The sequence below is a fragment of the Labrus bergylta genome, chromosome 2 (assembly GCF_963930695.1).
Source record: "Labrus bergylta chromosome 2, fLabBer1.1, whole genome shotgun sequence".
Lineage (NCBI taxonomy): Eukaryota > Metazoa > Chordata > Actinopteri > Labriformes > Labridae > Labrus > Labrus bergylta.
The window spans coordinates 33,287,389-33,306,106 of NC_089196.1; the positions used below are offsets into that span (position 1 = coordinate 33,287,389).

The 18,718-nt window shown below is 42.5% G+C and overlaps 3 protein-coding genes across 3 annotated transcripts in view; all 3 read left to right on the forward strand.

Annotated features, from left to right (window-relative positions):
* Nucleotides 1-10,260, forward strand: part of LOC136176988 (NLR family CARD domain-containing protein 3-like) — a 19,402-nt gene extending 9,142 nt beyond the window's left edge. The window contains exons 5-10 of the mRNA XM_065961267.1: nt 5,360-5,470; nt 7,364-7,474; nt 7,591-7,669; nt 7,828-8,032; nt 8,158-9,961; nt 10,068-10,260. Coding sequence (XP_065817339.1) covers nt 5,360-5,470; nt 7,364-7,474; nt 7,591-7,669; nt 7,828-8,032; nt 8,158-9,961; nt 10,068-10,245 — 2,488 coding nt within the window. The 3' untranslated portion in view covers nt 10,246-10,260. The remainder of the gene's footprint in view (nt 1-5,359; nt 5,471-7,363; nt 7,475-7,590; nt 7,670-7,827; nt 8,033-8,157; nt 9,962-10,067) is intronic.
* LOC136181107 (NLR family CARD domain-containing protein 3-like) overlaps nt 1-18,718 on the forward strand; it is a 432,016-nt gene that overhangs the window by 406,335 nt on the left and 6,963 nt on the right. The gene's annotated exons all lie outside the window — the stretch shown is intronic.
* On the forward strand, nt 10,338-18,433 carry LOC136181168 (ribonuclease inhibitor-like; the record flags this gene model as incomplete). The annotated part of the gene is made up of 5 exons (XM_065961714.1): nt 10,338-10,510; nt 10,606-10,779; nt 11,366-11,533; nt 11,654-11,700; nt 16,402-18,433. Coding segments are annotated over 5 exons (1,146 nt in total), but the record flags the coding sequence as incomplete, so codon positions are not given.

The window sequence follows — 18,718 nt, forward strand, 5'->3', positions numbered from 1 at the left end:
CAGTTTCTCCTGTCTTGACTGATGGAAAACAAAAGTTTTGGCTGATAATCACAAAGCTTCCTATGGAGTGAGCCACAAAGAGCAGCTCGTGCAAATAAAAAACAATCCTCTCTGTCCTGTGTAACGGCCCAGACCGTCTCCTCACATCCAGACTAAGTGTAGGTTGTGGACACCGGCGTTGAGCCTGATGATAGACTTATTTTACCTCTGGTTATTGTAAAAACAGTAAATTAAAATGAATATTAACTGATTTTAATTACAGATGGTTCATTTTTAGGTCACTCAGAGGTGAACGTGTTGTGTTGATCACCTAAAAGTTTCAGTGCGATATCACTTCTAAATGCAGTAGACTGCTGTTGCGCCTTTATCACCAGCTTTCATCAGACTGTAAAAATATAACTATTACTGAACATTTCTTTTTTTGTAATTCAACTTTTTATTTTAATTTAACATTCAACAAACAAAACAGACAGCATTGTTGTTGTACAATAGTATGCCCAAAGTCCCATAACAACTGAGTACATAATTGGAACCAAAATAACAATTCAGTAACCACAGTATACACAGTACCACATCTTTATCATTACAATGCACCAATGGTACTACATGTATAAGCAAAAAAGTGGCCCCATAACCTCTGGAAGTTCTCACCTTCATTATTGATTACTGACATAAGTTCCATCCATTGCTTAAATTTGGTCAATTCAGTTTGATCCCCTAACAGGCAAATCCTTGGTGATTTAGGTATTGTCATACCGAACCCCGAACATTTCATTCTTATCCAAAAACGATATCACGCACAGGCTGTCCGATCATACAGAGGTCCGCTGGTTTAACCGTGGAGCAGCGCTAAAATTCTTCCTTGAATTACGCACGGAGATGAAACAGATTCATGACGCATAAAACGTCAGTGACAGAGTTAGATTACGATAGTGCGGACAAGTAGAAGAACGGACTGCCAGGCTCATATCAGAAGTCGTTTAACTGAGTTTACTTAGTTGAAGAACGAGCACTCCACACGGAGCTGATCAGACTGCAGTGATCAACGCTGAAGGATCAATTCAAGTCTGTTGGTTTGGAAACATGTTATCATTTTATAATGCCTAATACTAAAATACCTGAAGGTGACTTTGGTCTTTGCATTGTAGCGGGTTTGACAAGGTTTTAATTTTGGGGTGCCAGTCAGAGTCAAGTCTGACAAATAAAAATTAAATGCAAACAAAAAAATAGTCAACCTGCACAAAACAGGAGCCAAGCAAGAGCAAAAAACAATCAAGCAAAACAACAATGGGATTTCAAATATATATATTATCACAGGCATCAACCACACTGCAACAAAATGAATGTGAGCACTGTGTGTGCGTGTTTCACAGTCTGTGTTTGTAACTCAAAGTTCAGTCCCTTCCGGGAAAAGTCCGCTCCGGTAACCCACAACCCACAGTTCAGTTCAATGTTCAAACTACAAAACAAAAACTCCGCTCCGGGTTTTACCGCGGGCCTCGAAAACAAATAAGGAAACAAAGTGAAAAGAAAACCAGCGTCTCTCTTCGCGGAGCAACAATCAAAAGACAAAGAAACAAAAGACACAGCAGGTACTCACGGTACCCAAGTTTTTAAGTCAGTCAGTAGTCAAGAGTCAGAGTTGGGCTTTTCTCCTCTGGCATCTCCTGACTCCAGGGAACAGCTGATCCACCAGGAACAGGGAAATAAACAAATCCAACAGGTAGCCGGGCCTGACAGCAACGGACCTCCAGCGACCAAGATTTTAACAAACGGCCATACACGAACTTTCAAACACGCTCTATGCCGAGGTAACCTTCTCCTTCACTGACTTTTTTCCAATGACTGTCCGCCTCGATCACCGGTGACTTGCACCTCTACAAATGCCTTTCCTGGAGGACGGATTCAGTTTGGACGGTTTTTCATTGGAGTGTGAGATGAATGTGGGTGGATGACGGAGGAAGCAATGAATGGAGGTGTGTACAAAGGAGTTCTGACTCTGCAGGCGCTACAGCATCAAAGACACTCTGTTTGTTTGTGACAACTTATTCATGTGAGCAGGTTTTATCTGTGATGAACCTTAACGAGTGACAACTGTGCTCTCTCTCTCTCTCTCTCTCTCTCCCTCCCTCTCTCTCTCTCTCTCTCTCTCTCTCTCTCATAACCTGTGTCAAAGTTTCTATGACCTTGAACAGCAATATTAAGAAATAATATAATAATCTCAAACAAAACATAAGTATTGATGTTTTCTTCTGTAATGTGGAACATTTAAATAGAGGTGGCTGGGTTACTGTCCGAGGGAAGCATAGTCGAGAATCGAAGCACACGGTTCCCCACCAACCACTTCACGTTTCAAACTAATTTTCCCCACTCAGCGACACACCGGCTGAGAATAAAACTCTGATTATTGGAGACTCCATAGTCCGAAACGTGAAGCTAGTGAAGTCAGCGGGCATAGTTAGGTGTATACCCGGGGCCAGAGCGGGCGACAACCGGAACTTTTCCTGTGTTAAATCAGCAGATTCTTCATCTAATCTTACTTTCAAACTCTTAACCATGAGTTTGTTAAGGTGCTGTCCAACCCGGCTACTACACTGAGCATGCGCCTGTTCCGCGCGGTTCCCTCCGCCCTTCTGCTGTCTTTTCTTCTGTGTTTCTTTGTTTTTGTCCCTCCCCTCGGCCTCTGATTGGACGAGGCGGCTCTGTTCTTGCTCCGCATTGAGCAGACAAACTGTCCATCAAATAAACAAAGCTTCACAGGAGCAGATAATCTGTCATTAGTCTCCCCAAGGCAGAAAGTTAACTCATTCTATAAACAGAAAACCAAGAGTATTGATAAAAACACAACAATCAATAAAACCAAATCACGAATATCACATATTTATTTATTTTATTCAAACACAGCATGAATAAAACCCAAAATATAAAAACCTGCGTAAAAGAATGTGCAGTTTATGAATCATAAAAGCAACACTTCTGCCTTGTGACACATGCAGTCAGTATTTCAGCAATCCTAGTAACCTCTCTCTGCTGCAGACGGCCTCTTCTCAGTATCCAATCACTTTCTTGTACTTGAGGGCATCTTACTCCAGCATACGTTGAAACTACTTTCTTCTCTGGTGCCGTAGGTGAGGCTATGAACGAAGCTGGGCTCACTGTAGCAGAGGTGTGTGGTGGGCAGCTGGTGACTTATCATCAATGTCGCTCATGAATGATTCTTCTCTTGAATCTTCAATGTGGTAACTAAGTGAGGAGGAATCCTCCTCTACTCTCATCAGTAACAGTGAGCCGTAATAACTGTTGTAGCCACTTTGATGTGTGTTATTGTGTGGCTGGGTGGTAAGTTATGTAAATGTTGTCTGCTGCTACGTCACCTGCGCACCTGGGCACATGTGGTAATTAGTACAGCCACAGGTAGGGAGAAAAGGGAGACACAGGTGAAGGGGGATAGGGAATTAGTGAAAGCCACACTGTTTTTCAACCTTGGGAGTGTGAAGATGTCTGGATCCTAGTCTTTGTTTATGTTTGCGAGCTCGTTTTGTCTATACACCCGTCTTTTTGTTGGTGTTCTTTAAGATCGTTGAAATAAAACTTTCAAATATAATCAACGGTGGACTTTCCCTTTTTTACACACCATGAGTTGGAAATGACTTTGGATTCCCTCAAGTGGCATTTTTTGTTGTTACACTGCCACTAGAATAACAGGAGGAAGCGTGGAGTTCAACAGGTGGACATCTTTATTCACCTCGTTGTTGTTGTTGTTGTTTTTGTTGTTGTTGTTGTTGTTGTTGGGGGCTGCTACAATGAAACTCAACCCCACATTGAAGCCGTGTGGAGTGCCAGTATCAGCCAGCAGTGATGCTACAGCTGCAGTGAGACACGTTTGGCTGAAGGTTCAAGATCACTTTCAGTGTTTTATTACATGTTGAATAAAACTTTTATTTATAAGAAATGTGGGCAGTGTCATTTGAAACCCCGTTGCTATGGTGATAAACATCCTGTGGTGTTTCCTGTTGACGGGACTTTTAACTTTCACTTCCTCCAGTTGTGACACAGATCTGTTCTCCGTGTTGAAGGCAGAGTCCTGTAAAATATTATAATCCTCTGGTTGAAGGTAAGAGACTCTTTTCACTGTTGTTAAGACTCTCTGTTTAATTTAAGTGTCAAAAGAGCTGTAAGCTAACAGTTAGCCACCAGGTTCACTAGCTGCTCTTATTACAGTAGAAGAACAGGGATAGGCCTAAAGATGACTCTCAGTTAGCACGCAGGCTATGCTAACATGCTAAAATGCTAACAGAACAGAGAGCAGAATGAGGAAGGGGAGGAGGGAGGGGGTCCACTCTCTCGGGCTCACACTCACTGTGCACGCCATGTAAGCGGGAGGAGAGGAGAAATGACAGAGCATTCAGATCCTTATAGATAAGAAAACAGTAGTGAGGGTGAGAAGTTAAACCCTGAAGAACCATGAGAATGTTTATTAATGACATCATACATTTCTTCATACAGACGGACGGACGAAATTTCGACTCAAAGATTAACGCTCACTCTGTGTTACCTCATAGCATGGCATAGCGGTCAAAACAGTGTATGTGCTCTCCGTCCAGCAACACCTGAAAACCAAGTGAAAGTTCCTACCTATAAAGAGTATTACCTTAACCCAAAGGTGACACCTGCTGGAACAATTTGTGTCTTACTCTTCATTCTCCTAAACATGGCTCCTACACAGACTATAATCTGGAAGTCATATCCATAATCGATGCATCCCTAGTTTTAACATATTCTTCTGCAGCAGTAGTATTAACATGCAGCCACAGGTGGAGGGGAGAGAAGTGTGTGATCACCAGGAAGTCAGTCAAAAGCTTCATGGTGGTTTTGGGGGATACTGCAGTGTTTGCATATCAAGGGGCTGAAAGGATGGTGTGTTCATGGATCACAGGACAGATTGGAGGGTCCAGTCCAAATACAGGACTGCTTATTTTTGTCCCAGTCAAGCTCCATGGAGGACAAGTTTAACTGTGAAGAATCTGATGAAGTTTTATATGAAGATGTAATAACTCTTTATTGATCATTCTTCTCAGAGTGCAGCTCTCCCAGCAGGGGGCGCTCTGCTATGGATCAGTGTGAGGACACAGAGGAGGGAGTCCCTCCCTCTAAAACCTCTCTGTGTGAGGAACATGAAGCTCTGAGGTGAGGATCTCTAACTGTCCATGACTCTTCTCCATGTCACAGCTCAACACTCACATCACTCCACCTTCATCATCATCATCACCATCATCATCATCATCATCATCATCACCATCATCATCACTGTCTCATCTGCTGCTCACAGTAACTAATAATGTTTGTTTGTTTGTATCAGGATGCAGGAACAGAGACCAGACTCTCCTGGACCCAGCTGTGTGTCCATGAAGAGTGACCGGTCTATGGGTCGCTCTATTGAGTTTAAAGATGGACGTCCTGCTGATGGAAGGTGAGATCTGAAATTGACAAAGAGCTCTGTTCTGCTTTTCTGTAGGCTCACTCTTTCATCCTCAGCCATTTACATCACTCTCAGTCTTCAGTCCATGTTCACCTCTCCCAGGACTCGTACTTTTCTCCTGTTTCTCCTACTTCTCCACCAGAGGTCCTCAGAATTCACCTCCTTCTCTTCTAGGTTTCAATAGCCCACACCTTCCCCTCTACTCTACTCACCTGTCTTCACTTTCCTCATCAGCTTCATTTAGTTTTCTCACCACTTCATGATCATTGTGTGCTTTGGTTCTATCTTGTGTTTTTTAATTTGAAGTGTTTGTATTTGAACCCTGACCTTCCTGAAGGCTGTAAAATGTGGAAAAGAATCATTTTATTGCAGCTGTGAGTCCATTTTTTTCTGCATTTGGGTCCTTCCCTGCGCACTATTTCCCCGACCCTGTCAGAACTTAACCTGCCTGACACAGAACCATCCGACAGTGTGATGGACTTTATGACTTTAAAGCAAAAACAGCCCTACTAGAAAGAAGCTAAATATTCTTAGACAAAGTCAAAATAATAGGCCAAACCTTAAAAAGAGACAAATCTGAGGAAATTTTTATTTTTGGGCTTTTTGTTCCGTTATTTAGAGACGGGACAGTAGATAGAGTCAGAAATCAAGGAGAGAGAGAATGGGGAATGGCATGCAGGAAAGGAGCCACAGGTCGGATTTGAACCTGAGCCACCCGCTTGGAGGGCTACAGTCTCCCTGCATGGGACACGCACACTAACCACTAGGCCACCAGCACCCCAATTAAAGCATTTTTAATGAATGAACATTTTTGTTTTTCCCTCAGGTAGAATGAAAGTCCTCTCCTTCCTCACTCCCAATGATGACCAAAACAAACAGACATACTGTCCACAATATCAGATTTCATTCACTGAGAGTCTGCTTCTGCACGTCCATTTTAAAGCATGCACCATCAAGGATGGGAGCCACGGTTTAAAAACTGTGATTAGAGGATTATGGTCCACGAGGTGGATGTTGGATGTCCTGACTTTGTCCACAGCCCAGATCCTGAACCTGATGAGGTTCTGCTGGTGAGATGTTGGGCATTGAAAGCTTCAGGTCACGTTCACTAACCTACCTGGTCCATACATCCTGCTGATCCAGCTGACCATTGTACTGATATCTGACTACACTTTCTCCTGGACTACATAGTTTAACACTTGATCCTTGATTTAGTGAACGCTACCTGAGTCCAGCTGAGGCATGTTTAGTACATTAGGGATGATGTCATGGTGGTATACTGAACATTTGGTCCAGTGATCTTGGCAGGACACTGGTGAGCAGATGTATCATGAAGACTGCAGACAAAGATCTTCAAAGCTCTTGAGTGTTGTTACAAACCTTGTAGGATCCATATTCTGGACTGACTCACAATATAAAAACTACTGTGATGGTGCAAGCAGCACTTATTCCCATCTGAAGTGATGTCAGTCTGAAGACTTTGTCCCAGAAGTGAGTTCCAGGTTGAGGTTCCTGAAGTTGTTCTGGACAAGTTCTTGATCTTGATCTGTTCTGTATCCTAATAGTAATTGCTGCTCGTTGTAAATGCTGCTCGGTCTCTAAATGTACTATGGGAGGTAGAGCCTTCAGTTTTCAGACTCCTCTCCTCTGGAATCGTCTTCTGTTAACTTTACTTTCATCAGTCTGAAGAATTTGAGGACAGACACAGTGTTGGCTGTATTCTGAGTGAGATACTGTTCTAATAGAAACAGAGAGAACTGTGGAGAACTTCACCTCTGCCTCCTGATTACTGATTATCCATCTGCCAGTTTAAACTGGAACAATCTGATTAAAAATTATCTTTGTTTGAAATGCTTTCATTAACCAGCTGTTTGTTTGTATCAGGATGCAGGAACAGAGACCAGACTCTCCTGGACCCAGCTGTGTGTCCATGAAGAGTGACCGGTCTAATAGTCGTCTTATTGACTTTAAAGATGGACGTCCTGCTGATGGAAGGTCAGAATTAAAAATCAAGTTAATGTTATGTCTCTGTTGTTTAAAGACTCATATCTTGGCTCAGAGTTTCATTATATATATCCTGTTGTTTTCTTGTGTAATATGTTCTGTCACAGAGTTCAACAGGAGAGCTCCAACGTTCACAGAGATCAATCAGACCAGCAGAATCCAACAGACCTGGACTCCATCTTTATGGTGTGTTCAACACATTGTTAATTAATATACTACCATTACAATAATTTAATGCTAAGTTATTGTTCTGTTTAGACCAGCTGACCTTCAGACTGACAGATGAACCACATGTTGAGTTCTACCAGTTTATATTAAATATCCAGTGTCTCCTTCTGTTCCAGCTGCTGGAGGAGAACATCATCACCTTTGTGAAGAACGAGCTGAAGAGAGTCCACAGGGTTCTGAGTCCAGATTACCCAGAATGCTTAGAGAGTCAGAGTGAGGATGAAGAGCAGGGTAGAAGCTGTAAAGAGGCATTTTTGAAGATCACTCTCCACTTCCTGAGGAGAATGAAGCAGGAGGAGCTGGCTGACTGTCTGCAGAGCAGTAAGAACAATTTAAGAGATTTAGTATTTTAGAAAAAGGACAAAGAGCTTTAAAGTTCCAAACTCAGATAGTCATGTCATCTATATCAGGATCTGTTCATTGATTTCAGTTCTTTCTTTATTCAGGAACAGTCGCTGCAGAGTGCCGGCGTAAACTCAAATCTAACCTGAAGGAGAAGTTCCAGTGTGTGTTTGAGGGGATTGCTAAAGCAGGAAACCCAACCCTTCTCAACCAGATCTACACAGAGCTCTACATCACAGAGGGAGGGACTGGAGAGGTCAATGATGAACACGAGGTCAGACAGATTGAAACAGCATCCAGGAAACCACACAGACCAGAAACAACCATCAGACAAGAAGACATCTTTAAAGCCTCACCTGGAAGAGATGAACCAATCAGAACAGTGATGACAAAGGGAGTGGCTGGCATCGGGAAAACAGTCTTAACACAGAAGTTCACTCTGGACTGGGCTGAAGACAAAGACAACCAGGACATACACTTCACATTTCCATTCACTTTCAGAGAGCTGAATGTGCTGAAGAAGAAAAAGTTCAGCCTGTTGGAACTTGTTCATCACTTCTTTCCTGAAACCAAAGAAGCAGGAATCTGCAGGTTTGAAGAGTTCCAGGTTGTGTTCATCTTTGACGGTCTGGATGAGTGTCGACTTCCTCTGGACTTTAAAAACAACGAGACCCTGACTGATGTCACAGAGTCCACCTCAGTGGATGTGCTGCTGACTAACCTCATCAGGGGGAAACTGCTTCCCTCTGCTCACCTCTGGATAACTACAAGACCTGCAGCAGCCAATCAGATCCCTCCTGAGTGTGTTGACATAGTGACAGAGGTCAGAGGGTTCACTGACCCACAGAAGGAGGAGTACTTCAGGAAGAGGTTCAGAAATGAGGAGGAAGCCAACAGAATCATCTCCCACATCAAGACATCCAGAAGCCTCCACATCATGTGCCACATCCCAGTCTTCTGCTGGATCACTGCTACAGTTCTGGAGGATGTGCTGAAGACCAGAGAGGGAGGAGAGCTGCCCAAGACCCTGACTGAGATGTACATCCACTTCCTGGTGGTTCAGTCCAAACTGAAGAACATCAAGTATGATGGAGGAGCTGAGACAGATCCACACTGGAGTCCAGAAAGCAGGAAGATGATTAAGTCTCTGGGAAAACTGGCTTTTGAGCAGCTGCAGAAAGGAAACCTGATCTTCTATGACTCAGACCTGACAGAGTGTGGCATCGATATCAGAGCAGCCTCAGTGTACTCAGGAGTGTTCACACAGATCTTTAAAGAGGAGAGCGGACTGTACCAGGACAAGGTGTTCTGCTTCATCCATCTGAGTGTTCAGGAGTTTCTGGCTGCTCTTCATGTCCATCTGACCTTCATCAACTCTGGAGTCAATCTGATGCCAGAAGATCAAACAACATCCTGGTGGTCTAAAGTATTCAGAGAAAAACCTGACCCAACACATTTATATCAGAGTGCTGTGGACCAGGCCTTACAGAGTCCTAATGGACACCTGGACTTGTTCCTCCGCTTCCTCCTCGGTCTTTCTCTAGAGACCAATCAGAATCTCATACGAGGTCTGCTGACAGACACAGGAAGTGGCTCAAAGACCAATCAGGAAACAGTCAAGTACATCAAGGAGAAGATCAGTGAGGATCTGTCTGCAGAGAAAAGCATCAATCTGTTCCACTGTCTGAATGAACTGAATGTACGTTCTCTAGTGGAGGAGATCCAACAGTCCCTGAGATCAGGACGTCACTCTACAGATGAACTGTCTCCTGCTCAGTGGTCAGCTCTGGTCTTCATCTTACTGTCATCAGAAAAAGATCTGGACGTGTTTGACCTGAAGAAATACTCTGCTTCAGAGGAGGCTCTTCTGAGGCTGCTGCCTGTGATCAAAGCTTCAAACAAAGCTCTGTACGTGCTCACATAACTATCCAGTTCAAATGTAGTTCTCTTTATTCAGAAATAACAACTATAGTTTGTAATTGCTTTCATTTGTGTTCTTCTGAATCCTCTTCAGGCTGAGTGGTTGTAACCTCTCAGAGAGAAGCTGTGAAGCTCTGTCCTCAGTCCTCAGCTCCCAGTCCTCTAGTCTGAGAGAGCTGGACCTGAGCAACAACAATCTGCAGGATTCAGGAGTGAAGCTGCTGTGTAGTGGTTTAAAGACTCTACACTGTTCACTGGAAACGCTCAGGTAAGGACTTATTCATGTGAAAGTTTACCCAATAAGCTTAAATGTACTTAGTTTATTTGATATTTTGATTAACTTACCAAACATATCCTCTTCAGGCTGAGTGGTTGTAACCTCTCAGAGAGAAGCTGTGAAGCTCTGTCCTCAGTCCTCAGCTCCCAGTCCTCTAGTCTGAGAGAGCTGGACCTGAGCAACAACAACCTGCATGAGTCAGGAGTGAAGCTGCTGTGTAGTGGTTTAAAGACTCTACACTGTTCACTGGAAACGCTCAGGTAAGGACTTATTCATGTGAAAGTTTACCCAATAAGCTTAAATGTACTTAGTTTATTTGATATTTTGATTAACTTACCAAACATATCCTCTTCAGGCTGAGTGGTTGTAACCTCTCAGAGAGAAGCTGTGAAGCTCTGTCCTCAGTCCTCAGCTCCCAGTCCTCTAGTCTGAGAGAGCTGGACCTGAGCAACAACAACCTGCATGATTCAGGAGTGAAGCTGCTGTCTACTGGATTAAAGAGTCCACTCTGTAGACTGGACACTCTCAGGTTAGTGTGCTGCTGATCCACATTATTCATCTAAGATCACGTTTTCTTGATGAATCATTTATTAAATGGGCCTTGGTGGTGGTTTAAAGTTTTCCTATATGTTTCCACATTAAAGCTGTAAAGCTCTGAGCTCGTTCTATAGCTCTCAGTCTTTTAGTCTGAGGAAGCTGGACTGGAATAAAGAAAGTTAAATATGAAGTTCTTTCCCCACCAACAAACAAACCATGGATAATGTTTGGAACATAAAGAACTAAAGAATCTTTATTTCAGATGAAACAGTTCAGAACTGTTTCTACATCACTGCTGATGTCAAAGCAGTCTGTGTGTTTATCTCACGCTCTGTCTTACCTTCACTATTTGTCACCAGAGTAAATATTGATTAGTATCAGATTATGAAGTCTATTCTGTTCAGCTGCATGGTTATGACGGGATGTTACTGGTAAAACAGAGAAGAATGGACCAATGGATGTTAAGCATGGTGTGTGTGTGTGTGTGTGTGTGTGTGTGTGTGTGTGTGTGTGTGTGTGTGTGTGTGTGTGTGTGTGTGTGTGTGTGTGTGTGTGTGTGTGTGTGTGTGTGTGTGTAGTCTGTCAGGTTGTCTGATCACAGAAGAAGGTTGTGCGTCTCTGGCCTCAGCTCTAAGCTCCTCCCCCCTGAGACATCTGGACCTGAGCTACAATCATCCAGGAGAACAAGGAGAGAAGCTGCTGTCTGCTGGACTGGAGGATCCACACTGCAGACTGGAGACACTGAGGTACAGACAGACACACAGAAGCTGTCTCACTGTTTCTGAATGATGAACTCTGCTTCTTGTCTGATGCTGGATTTAAATGAAGATGTATGAAATAGATTCTGATCTGGTTTCTTCCTCCAGGTTGGACCATAGTGGACTGCACAGACTGGATCCTGGTCTGAGGAAGTGTGAGTGTGTTTTCATTTCTCTTCATCAGAACACAGCAGCACATGTTGGAGTGTAGAAGAGTAAATGCTCTTGAACAATCAGACAGAGACTATGGCTTGTGAATAGAGGATTTGTTTATTTCTCTCTGAGAAGTTAATAACAATAACTTAGATTTATATAGCGCCTTTCATGAAAACCAAGGATGCTTTACAAAGTGTGTGTGTGTGTGTGTGTGTGTGTGTGTGTGTGTGTGTGTGTGTGTGTGTGTGTGTGTGTGTGTGTGTGTGTGTGTGTGTGTGTGGGGGGGGGGGGGGGCGTAATGGGAGACAACAAGAGAGGAATAGAAAAACACAAACAGAAAAGAGAAAGGATAGAAACACTAGACAAACAAATGAAGGAGAAAGGGAGTGGGTGATCAGCTGAGGGGAGTGTTAGATGAGGCTGAATGCTTTGGTGAACAGATGGTGTTTGAGGAGGTTTTTAAAAATGACCAGGGGTCTCATTTATAAAAGAGTGCGTAAAATTCATACTAAAAATGTACGTGTGCCAAAAACCCAGAAATGGCGTGCGCACAAAATGATTCAGAGTTATAAAACCGTTCGTACGCACACCTGCACGCAATGTTCCCTTTATAAATCACCATCCACCTGGAAATGTGCGCACGTAGATTAGTCCCATGTTCCGCCCTCTACACGCCCACATTCAACCATAAACGGTCAATGCAAAGCAGCTTGTGAATGAAAATGCATCCAAACGAGGGTTCAAAGGTTTCCAGCGTTGGATCACGAAAACGGAAGTTTAGACGAAGAAACGAAACTTTCTGACCCAGAAACAAAGGAACTTGTGAATGAAGTGAAGGATAAAATGGACATATCGGTAGTTTGCTGCAGCAGGAGGATCACGAACTGAAGAAAATTCAGAGAATGACACCACGTCGCTGCTGCATTCACGCTGTCCTATGTGCCAAAACATCCACCTTTCATCATTACGCACGAGTATATCTGCAATGTTTACATGTTTACAGGACCCACACTGATTTCTTCATATAGTGGCAGAGAGGACACGTCAGTCAGCATTCTCCCTCACTCTATCATATTATTAATCAAAGGTTTGATCAACCAACAAAAACTTTGAATTGTTGGCCACATATTTTCGTGGGCATCTCCGTCTGCACTGTGACTAATTATGATCAAATATATGGCTTAATGATCGTGTCAGAGATGCCCCGACTTAATGTCCACACTTGAATTATTTACAGAATAAATACATGCAGCTGATGAAGATGTGCTGAGTATGGAGGAGGTGAAATGTGTGAAGCCATCGCCATGTCTCTGTGCACTCTTTATTAAAACTAAAAATCACAATTGATGATAAATGCAAGATATTGAAATATATGAATGAAAACTGGAGGCTCTATGGTCTTTGTGTTAGTCTAATGTTTAACTCTACATCAGTGATTACATTAGTGTATAAGTCCGGTCCTCTGAGGTCCGTCCGGGATAATGAAGGCGAGACGGCGCTGATGCAATATGTATGTGGCAGACTTTTATTTTTTATTTTTATTTGATGTTTATTTATTGTCATATTGAAAGTTACTTATTGGAAACGGCTCACTACATGCGCGATTATAGCCTAAATAAAACCATCGGTTTGAATGATTCTGATGACGTGGATCTGTCAGTAAAGTTTGATATTTAGTGAAATAGGTTTGCTTTGTTGTTAAGGGAGCGAGCATTCTGCAGCATAAATGAGGCGGTGGTGTATTCTGAAGCAGAGGGGGAGAGAGGAGTGGTTCTGTCAACACACACAACAACAGGTATCAGGTTTCTGCTGTGCACGTGTGATTTGTTGTGATGATGGCGCCGGTCAGACACTACAGTGGGGATAGCATGGTCACCAATAAGGCAGGCGAGGGTCCAGTGATCACAGACTGGTGAGGATATCCTGATAGCTGTGCGAGAAGCTATCAGCTGATCGGCGGCTAGCGCTAACAGCTGATCGTCATAGATGGTGAGTAGCTGTCAGTTTACACAAACTGAAAGCAGCAGCAAAGTCGATCTGTTTGCAGACTGTTAGTAGAGGATAAGTAGGAGGGAGAAGCATAGATAGCACAAAAGAAACACCATTTTTGTCACGGATCGTGAAGCGGCGACATACACGCCAGCGTCCTCGCTCAACCGGAACTTTTATAACATCCCAATCATCCTTTTATGGGCAATCAACACACTGAGCAATTACAACATGTGTGCTATATGAAGACCATTTCCTAGAAGTTTCCTGGACAGACAACTGGTCTCTTAACAGGAAAGAGTGTGTGTGTGTGTGTGTTTGTGTGTGTGTATCAGAACATGATCTTATGACTTGGCTAAATTCAGAGGTTAGATAACTATTGGTTTGTGCCTGCTGCTGTCCAGATTGTGTTTCTGTTATGATTAAACCTTTCAAACTACAACAGGATGAGGGCTGGAAGTAACACAAAGTGATGATAAAAGTGAGGGTGATGGAAACTCATGAGAGTTTAAATATGAAATAAAAAATGTAAACTGAAATAAAAGTGATAATCCAGTGAATAGAAAATCACCATTCATCACATCCAATAGAAATGTATATTTTACAACATGCAGTTTTTGTGACATTTCACATTTTGATGTTGGCTGCTGGCCGGCTGCTCGTAGTCGAGCTCGTGGAGCTCATCAACTTTAAAAACAACAGAAATCATTTTTGATTTGACGTTCATTTTCATAAACATGTAAATATGCAGAGTCTCCAACATCAAGTTCTCTCCTCAAAAACATCCAGACGTGAATTCAGTGATGAAATAGAAACAGAATATCTTTAGAGACATAAGCTAGCTCTCCTCCTCGTTTTCTGGCTGTGCAGACAGTAAGGCACACAGCAAAGTCCACGATCACCATAGTACAGGCCAGCAGGAACATCCAACAACAATACACAAGTCAGCTGCAGGCCGCCAGGTGGCCAGGTGAGGTCGGGACGGCGTGGCCTACACCTTAGACAAGAAGAGAAAAACTCACAAGGACTGAGTTGTCATCTGTTTCTTCAGATTTCGATCTGTTCATCCAGTCCAGTTAAATTTACATTAAAACAAAAACATGTATGTTGTAGAGCCTAGATTGATGGAAAAGAAATGGTCTCCATGACTTCAGAAACACAGTTTAAAAGTAGTTAGACAGGACAAAGGGACGTGGCACACTCCTGCTGCCATCACATTGTGTGTGACAGTGAAAGTGGAAATGAGGCTCCTGTTTGTGCTGAATGTGACCTCTGAGGACAGAACAGTTGGAGACAGCAGATGGTTCATAGATTCTTTGTGCTGCACTTTGATTAGTCAGACTTTATTCACCGCATGTGTTTGTTGATTTGGATCTCCATTCTTCCTGGCTGCCATGGTAACTCCATTTGAACTTGATTAGAAGTGGATTATTACATTTCAGTGCTGTCAAACATCATTCAGTGCTGAATATGAACTGTAAGTTTGATTGGCTCTCAGTAAGTAGGGGTGTAACGGTACACAAACATTTCAGTTCGGTACAGTTCTCAGTTTTGAAGCTTTGGTTTGGTACATTTTCACTACAGTAAAGGGACCTGATGCAACGCTTTTTTTTCTTTATTAGGAACATTTATAATTTCCCTTTTACACATTGGACTAAGTGCAGCATCGACAGTTCAGACTTGTACACCTGCTCAGGTTACTTTTTAATAACATTTTAAATTAAACATTGTAAAAAAAACATAAAATAAACTTATGCTGCTTCCTTCAACCAAAAGAGTCTCCAATAAATAAAAGATATGAATGAAATAAAGTATTTTAGAATGAAATGAAGTCATTAATATAGCCTATATATAAAAATATTTCTTTTAAATTACACTTCCACCTTTTAGTTTATGAAGGCAACACTTTTTTGAATGCTCTTTGAGCACATAATAAACCTAATCACATCTGGGACAGTGTAGTTTCAGAACTATTAATATTTCCCTCTGTCGATATAAGAACTTCAATGGCATTTTTTATGGCTTTGGCCCGTTTAGAATTACTAGCAAAAGGCTGTCTGTTTTTTCCTAGTTGCAGTGATGTTTACGTTCACGTGGTGCCTTTTCAAGTGCTTTAATAAGTTGGACGTGTTGCCTGTGACGTACCCGATGTCCGCTGAACAACAACGGCACACTACTCTCGTCTTGTCAACGTCTCTTTGTCCATTATTGTGGGAATGGGGAGGGAGGTGTTCATTCTATCATGCTGCAGGTTATTCTCCCACACAGACGCGTCTCCCCCTCCCCTTTTGCTCTTAGTTTGAGCGGGATCATCGCTGAAAATGAAAACAAAACTTAAGAGTAAGTCCGTAAAAAGAACTCCATCCCGGTTATATGCAACTGTCCAGACCAACAGGACTCGAGGAACTACTAATCTGCACAGTTTGCACAGTTTATGTTTGAACTTTTTTACAAGTTACTAACTAAAAGCTGTGTCCCATACCAGCAGCCGCAGCCTTCCTCCACCCTGAGGTGTGCTTCTGCTTTGTGGTCCGTGTGGGAACACAGATTAAATCACTTTTGTTCAGCGTGTACTCGGATCAGTCCTGTACTGAAACGGTCCGGTCCGAGTACGTGTACCTTTACACCCCTATCAGTAAGTGTCAGTAAAGTTGTTGATGAATGAACAGATGATAACCTGCAGCTGTGTTGTGTCTCGTTCTCTCCATCAGACGCCTGTGAGCTGGAACTGGACACAAACACAGTGAACAGAAACCTCAAACTGTCTGACAACAACAGGAAGGTGACACGTGTGGAGGAGCTTCAGTCATATCCTTATCATCCAGACAGATTTGAATACTGGTCTCAGCTGCTGTGTAGGACTGGTCTGACTGGTCGCTGTTACTGGGAGGTCGAGTGGAGAGGAAAGGTTGATGTATCAGTGAGTTACAGAGGAATCAGAAGGAGAGGAGACAGTGATGAATGTGTGTTTGGATTTAATGATCAGTCCTGGAGTCTGATCTGCTCTGATGAAGGTTACTATGTCTGTCACAAGAACATAAGAACAGAGATCTCCTCCTCCTCTTCCTCTTCCTCCTCCTCCTCCTCCTCCTCCTCCTCCTCCTCCTCCTCTGTCTCTAACAGAGTAGCAGTGTATGTGGACTGTCCTGCTGGCTCTCTGTCCTTCTACAGAGTCTCCTCTGACACACTGATCCACCTCCACACCTTCAACACCACATTCACTGAACCTCTCTATCCTGGGTTTGGGTTCTGTTCTCCTGGCTCTTCAGTGTCTCTGTGTCGTCTGTCAGTCTGAGAAACACTGCTGACTGAAGATCAGCTGACTCTGTTCACTCTGTCCAGCTGGTCTGTTTCATGGTTGGGGGGTGTGATAATGGGGGGTGGGGGTGGTAATGGGGGTTAAATGTTCTACATTACAGAAAAACAATGGACCCCCTTCTTTAATGTCTGTATTGTTCTGATCTCACCAATAAAAAACAAGTGACAATGAAACAATTAAAGTCCTCCTCCTGCTGTCTTGATATTGGCAGCAGGAGGAGGAGTCATGGCTCCAGATCTGTTACAAATGGTAAACTTGTCTCTCAGGTGTCTTCCCACAGGCCCTGAAAACAGCAGTCATCAAGCCACTACTAGAAAAGAACAATCTAGACAATAATGAATAATTACAGGCCTATATCAAATCTTCCTCTGTTAGGTCAAATGATAGACAAAGCTGTGTTTCAGAAGTTAAATAACTTCTTGATATTGAACAACTGTTTGGATGTCTTCCAGTCAGGTTTTGGACCAAACCGCAGCACTGAGACAGCTCTGGTTAAAGAGTAACTAAACCCTAAAACCACTTTCTTCAACTCTTAACCTCTGTATTTGAGTATTAAGTAGTGTTATGTATCAATCCAAGTCCCAATCTCGACATTTGAGTACAAAGTATTGAAATTTGAAATATTGTGTTAGAAATGTGCATAGTGTCTGCCCTTCTGTTTGAAAAACTCTAACAGTTTTTTTGGAGTACAGTATGACGTAGGAGTACAGCCCCACGTCACCAAACCTATAAAAGCCTCGACACCCGACTCGGCGAACTGTGGGGACTCAAGTGTGTGTGTGTATTTGTGTGTGTGGAGCAAACATTGTATCATGTTGCGGCTGATAACGGCGTGAAAGGAGTGAGTGGGGGAGTTTACCCCCGTGCCCCCCTCCCTCTCCAAGTTGATACATTCTCCTGCTTATTCTGCTCCGGTCCCCGGCATCATAACGTGCCTCTCGCTCACACCTGAAGAACACACTCTCTCACCTCGTACTCTCTCTCCTCACTCGCTCACCCCACACACAGTCTAAAGTGTTTCATGACATCTGTTTAAACACAGACAGAACCTCAGTCTAAGTTCTTCTTGGGTAACACTTTATATGAAGGTCCTTTAAATAAGTTGTTATTACCATCAAATCTGCTGTATAAGACACACTTCAAACCCTCAGGCATCAGTTTAATTTACTACCCTCTTCAGTCATTGAGGACAAAAATGTTCACTTCCAAAAATCTGCTATAAAAATAGAACAGATTAATTTCTTTGTTCCTTCTTTCTGCATAAATCTCTTAAACAACTTCAGCCCTGCTCAAAACTACCAAACATTGAATCATTTTGAGGATTTTAACCCTTTAGATGCCAATTTCATTACTTGATCACTGTTGTTATTTATGAAAAAAAAAGTTATTTTCCATATAACAAATATTTGGTGTTTTGTGGATTTTTTTTAAATCAGTCTTGGATATGTCAAAGATTATACAAAATATTTACTTTGATGCATTATTAGTTTTTGTGTAGCATCAGATTTAAAATGTACTACCCTCTTGAGTCATTAAGGACAAAAATGTTCACTTCCCAAAACTGCTATAAAAATAGTACAGATTAATTTTTTTCTGCTTTTTTAGGTTAAATCTTTTGATCAACTTCAGTCCTGATCAAAACGATCAAATATTACTTTATTGGTATTATTCAAAAGAAAAATTAACAAGAAAAAAATATATATGTATAT